At 36.4% G+C, this 6,034-nt stretch overlaps 1 protein-coding gene across 6 annotated transcripts in view; it reads right to left on the bottom strand.

Annotated features, from left to right (window-relative positions):
• Window positions 1–1,112: 1,112 nt before the first annotated feature.
• ECHDC1 (ethylmalonyl-CoA decarboxylase 1) overlaps window positions 1,113–6,034 on the bottom strand; it is a 58,217-nt gene continuing 53,295 nt past the window's right edge. For all 6 annotated transcript variants that reach the window (XM_066373288.1, XM_066373286.1, XM_066373285.1 and 3 more), the window contains one exon: window positions 1,113–1,817. In XM_066373288.1, the coding sequence (XP_066229385.1) occupies window positions 1,409–1,817 (409 nt within the window). In that variant the 3' untranslated portion in view covers window positions 1,113–1,408. The remainder of the gene's footprint in view (window positions 1,818–6,034) is intronic.

Raw genomic sequence — 6,034 nt, 5'->3', positions numbered from 1 at the left:
AAGTCTGTTACTGAGATCATCATGAATATAAGTTGTGTATTTTTATGAAATTTAGTTTTTTAAATGTTGTAAAAAAAAGAAAAGATAGCTACTTTTTGGGGAAAAAATAGAAATCTGATGTAAAATACAAATGTATGTTGGAGGATGCTGCTGAGACCCTTTAAAGTCTTAGGAAGTTTTGATGTCAAGTTGACTACATAAATGGTAACCAATTCTATGGCACACGAATGGCCAGTTTTGTAGTCAGGAGACTTTCCATGTGGTGGCTATCATTGTTTACTAGATAGTTGAAAATAGAAAACTATTAGATCAAGTAAGTCTCCAAATTTGTAGGTGGGGTGTGGTGGGAAGCACCTTTATTTTTTAAAAGGGGTCCATGCCACATGACTTTCACTCCATCTGCTTGGAACAGAAGAAAATGATTGATAATACCTTTTCTTGTCTCCATTTTCGTTCTTTAACTTCAAATTTCATTAAGTTTTTCTTTTTTGTAAATTACTTCTAGGTAAGTTAGAACAAAGACTTAAGAAAAATAACCCTAGGAATAGGTTTTCTTTTAAAAACTGGTCTCTGGGTATAGGTTAAGAATTAGTATGGGAATTTGGGTATTGGTAAGACTTTTTAAGCCAAAAGTGTTCTATATTTTAGGCAAATGTCCAGATTTACTTGGTAAATATCCAAATACTGTAGTCCCCTCCCATCTGTGCTTTCACTCTTGGAGGTTTCAGGTACCCCCAGTTAACTGCCACCCGAAAATATTTAATGGAAAATTCTAGAAATAAACCGTAAGCTTGAAATTGCATGTTGTTCTCGGCATGATGAAATCTCTCATTGTCCTGCTTCATCCTGCCTTGAATCCCTTTGTCCAGCATATCTGCGTAGTATGCTCTGCACACCCACTGGTCATTTAGGTGCCAGCTCAATTATCACACTCAGTACCCCAGTGCTTGTGTTCAAGTAAACAATAATGGCCCCAAAGGGCCAGAATAGTGATGCTGGCTATTTGGATACGCCAAGAGGAGCAATAACATGTTTCCTAAAAGTGCAAAGGTGAGTGGTGAGTATAGAACAATAAAATATTTTGAAAGAGGCCACATTTACATTATTTATTATAGTAAATTGTTTATTATTAATCTCTTACTATGCCTAATTTATATATTAAACTTTATCATAGGTATGTACATAAAGAAAAAAACAGTATACAGAGGGTTCAGTATCATTCGCATCCACTGGGGTCATGAAATCTCTCTGCCACAGGTAAGGGGGGGAGACGACAGTATACTGAAAATTATGCCAATGAGTTTAGGTATTCAAAAGAAGTTTTTAAACCCAAATACTAGTGGTATCCTTCAAAGTAACTTCTACAAATTATCAATCATTGGAATTATAAGTTCATCATATTTAAAAACTATTTACAAAATTTTTCTTTCTTGGCAATAGCCTCCAAATTTGCGGGTCCACCCCAAAGTGTTCTTAAAAGATCTCTTTCTGTCTGTAATGCCTCCTGGAAACAAAGCTCTTTGCCTGAAGTAACTGATTTTTTCAAGGCTCTAATTACTTCAGGTGGCCCTTTGATAAACTGCTTTAGCCACTCTCGTGCCTGTTCTAGACACTCAGTTTCATCCAAAGACTGCAAGACCTCATCGACCATTCCTAGGTTTAAAGCTTGTTTTGAATCCAGTTTGAGGGCCCCACTTAATACTTTGAGAGCTTGTCTACTGCCGATAATATCAGCCAGCCGTGTAGCACCGCCCCAGCTCGGTATTATACCCATCTCCTTGTGAACAAATCTGATCTCGCTCTCTCTAGTCATTAATCTGCAAAAGAGAAAAGGAAAAAAATCTTAATTGTAGCTAAGTATATATGCTTTAGTCAAAGTAATATCCATTCATTATCTAATTTGAAATCACAGGTCTTTATAAGTAAATAAATTATATTAAAAACAATGTTTAAAAAATCTCGCTAAGTATTGAATTCAGTTTATACACAGTACTTAACACTTCCCTTTGAAAACAATGTCAACATCTTGTGATTGCTCATCCTTTCATTTGCAAAGAAGAATCTAGTCTTTACTTCTAAAAGCCAAAGTTTATCTCTAAAGTAAGTAGTGGCCTAATGAAAAATCTAGGTTAAGTGAAAGTATGGTAGTAGGAAATGTTTGGTGGATACGATGAGGGAAAATGCCTAGTGAGTTAGGGTCAAAAGTCCTCAGGAAAAGAAAACTTGTTTTGTAAACCAGCATCTATCCAGTCTCCCAGCAAGTGTTTATACTAAGCACTGCCAATGCCAGTTTACATTCTTGTTAGAGAAAGACACTGAATGGTAGATGTCAGGGGTGGTAAGTGCTATAGGGAAAAATAAAATTGGGCAAGGATCTAGAGAATATGTTTGTCGGGGTGTGCTACATTAGATGGAAAGGCCTCTGAATATTTAAGTACCTTCTTGAGTGAGTGTATAGTGAAGAATGGGGGGGGGCACAGGTGTTTCAGGAAGAGGGATTGCAGGTGCAAAGGCCTTGAAGTATAACTGTATGTGGTGACAGGCTACTGTGGCTGGAACAGAGTAGACAGAGTAATGGGAGTGGAAATCAGAGAGCAGACTTACGGGCCTCCCATGGGAGTTCAGACTTTATTTCATAAATGTGAAGATATTTAGGGTAAGTTACCCAAGAGCATAGTAGTATCTGACTTACTGATAAGGGTTATCCTGGTTGCTGTGTTAGGGACCATTTAGCATTCAATTACACACCAGTTGTTTATGGAACTGTAGGTCAACTAATCCTCAGAACAATCATGAGGTACAGTAATATCCTCATTTTACAGAGGGAAACTGCAATAACTAAAATACCTCACTCACGGTCTCATGAGCAGCTATGGCAAGAGCCAGAATTGAAACCCTGGTAGGTGAGCTTCATTATGTGTGCTTTTAACCTCACTGTACACAAAATAGTTAACTAGACTGGAATAGAAGCAGGGATACCATTAAGAAAGCCAATAGCAGCTTGGGTGAGACTGAGAGCAGCAATTTCCTATAGCAGGAACTCACTTTCCCTAAATTTTGGGATTTTTATGATAGGGTAATTAATAAGCAAAGTGGAATAATAAAGGGGAGTTAACAAAGAATTTAGTGAGCATAGCAAACAGCTTCACATTTGCCAGTTAAATATTTGCACAACTTAATAGACGACATGGAGTTATATTGTGTAGAGAATACAGTCTATGAGTTTTATTTTGACTCCACGCTTCAGTAAGAAGCTTTCACTATGTTAAAACCTTACTTTGGACCAAAGGACATGTCTGAATTTTAATTTTTTAAGAAAAATTATTGCTTTCAACTATTCATTACCAAAAAAAAGACCACAAGTTAGTTGAGCTTTCCAAGGCTTCATTCACTGCTCAGCTGCAGATGGTTTGGTTCTATTAGCACCAAGAACAGACTCTTAGTCTTTGACCCTTTCATCAGGAGAAATATTCTACTAGAGAATCCTCACAAAAGCCTATTTACTAAACCACTGGGAAGGAGAACTTGCTCTTCACAGCTGTGAATTTCTACAAGGGAAAATCTTCCTCAATTATAAACTATTGCTTTTAGAGGCAAAGTAGTAGTCTTCAATACATAATTTTTAATTGGAAGGAAAAAAGAACAAGTCTCCTAAGAATCTTACTCTCCTTCTAAATTTAAGAAGGGTACTGCTCTTGTTATAATAAACAGAAAACAATGTCAAAAATGAACAGAAATTATAGAAATAATGCCAAATAGTCTTAGAGATATGAATATGATCAACATTAAACACAATGCTATAAAATAGCTTTTGACAGAATAAATTTAATATATCAGTTCTAAATTATATCCTGGAATTGACACACACTGGCTGGGAGCTATTCCTACAACACAGAAAACGATCATGTCACTATTGAATTCATTGAGAATCAGCTGAACATAAAAAGTGGTTAAAGCACTAGATGTTAGAATAATGTAGATGAGCTTATAACTATCTATGGAAGCACATATATATTTGGAATTCTTTGCTTCTGAAGAAGAATCTTTACCATCATCTTTATTCCATGTTTGTTTTTTCCTTTGCCGGATTTTACAAAGTGAGATCTGCCTTTATGAATTATATAATATTTTACAACTCGAACACATCCTGAGGTGAACTTTGTAAAACTACCTGTTGTGATCAAACTCTGACCTCCACTCATTATATATCATATGCATAGGGTGTGTTTGTGTACTGATATACATTTAATATACATTAGTTAATATGACCAAAAAATGTATTAGTGAGAAAAGAACACAAGTTATTTACTCTTAACAATGAGAGCAATATGTAACCTTTTATAAGACTCTTAGTAATCTGGCCCTAGCCGGTTGGCTCAGCGGTAGAGCGTTGGCCTGGCGTGCGGGGGACTCGGGGTTCGATTCCCGGCCAGGGCACATAGGAGAAGCGCCCATTTGCTTCTCCACCCCCCCCCTCCTTCCTCTCTGTCTCTCTCTTCCCCTCCCGCAGCCGAGGCTCCATTGGAGCAAAGATGGCCCGGGTGCTGGGGATGGCTCCTTGGCCTCTGCCCCAGGCGCTACAGTGGCTCTGGTCGCGGCAGAGCGACGCCCCGGAGGGGCAGAGCATCGCCCCCTGGTGGGCAGAGCGTTGCCCCTGGTGGGCGTGCCGGGGTGGATCCCGGTCAGGCGCATGCAGGAGTCTGTCTCACTGTTTCTCCCCGTTTCTAGCTTCAGAAAAATACAAAAAAAGAAAAAGAAAAAGAAAAAAAAAGACTCTTAGTAATCTAAAGATGAATATAAAATTTTAAACGTTGATAACCATAGTTTATGAAGAAAATGTCCAACCAATAATAAGATATATCTAAAAACCAGAAATGTTTCCTGATAGACATTACAGGTTACTTCTAGAGTTTCTATGCAGTCACCTGGTAATACTTGTAAGGTAACTAATTGCAAAGAATAATCTACTAACCTATTAGAAAACTGGAAGATCTAAATCTTAAAATTCTAAAGACTTAACAGCAGACTCAATTTCTAAAACCACATTAAACTCCCTTATTTTAAAATGTAAAAAATAGTATACATATCTTTTGAATGTTTAATAGTGTAATTATTGTTGGCAATGTTTAAAATTTCCTGTATTACCTTGGAAGGGGGGAAATGAGGACAGTAATCAAACGTGGATGCACCGTTGTTACCTTATGAATGCAACAAGGGTATAGGGAAAACTACTCATAACTGGGTCAAAAGCATCACCTTTGACAGGTGTTGCAGTCAATGTTGACACCTGAAACGATTGTTCAATGTGCTATTTTCTAATGGCTTAGCTATTAGTTGGAGGTCTTTGAACAAATGTATACAAGAAAAACAATTACCAAATTTTACTAAAATAGGTTTTTAGGAAAAATTATAAAAGTTTTAAAATGTTTTTATTATTGAAAAGGCTTCTTTTAGAGAATTCTGTGTTAATGAATGGAAACATATAATTAACTGCATTGGGAAACAGTACAGTTTCAATGTCAACTGCATGGACTGAGCCAGACTGCCTGGGTTGGCTACTACACTGACTGCATACTACAAAAAAATACACATGGTATAAAGAGGGTAAGGAAATTAAATTATATAGCTTTGGGCCTCAGTACTTGTTTATAAAATATAATAACAGTACTTACACCATAGAATTTTTATGAATATTAAATTAACTAGTATATAAAAGATGCTTAGAACATATATACATATATGCCACAGTTCTTTAAACAGAATCTTAGAGGGACTATATTTATGTATGTTTAAAAAAGTTAGTGTGAAATATTCTGTCTCAGCCACATTTATTATGTTATACATAATTTTATTTGGAATATAGAAGTTGTATATATTTTTTACCCTCACAGTGCCTGAGACATTAAATTCTATATATACTAGCTTTTATTACTATTAAGTTCGTTGCAGCTATAGGTAGGCCACCACAAATAAGAGTAGTATTCCTGTTAGGTAGTATAAAGTTGATCTGACCTAAAACCACTCAATCCCTGAA

The sequence above is a fragment of the Saccopteryx leptura genome, chromosome 3, assembly GCF_036850995.1.
Source record: "Saccopteryx leptura isolate mSacLep1 chromosome 3, mSacLep1_pri_phased_curated, whole genome shotgun sequence".
Lineage (NCBI taxonomy): Eukaryota > Metazoa > Chordata > Mammalia > Chiroptera > Emballonuridae > Saccopteryx > Saccopteryx leptura.
Note: the sequence above shows the minus strand (reverse complement) of the source record. Positions and strands in the feature narration are given on the sequence as shown.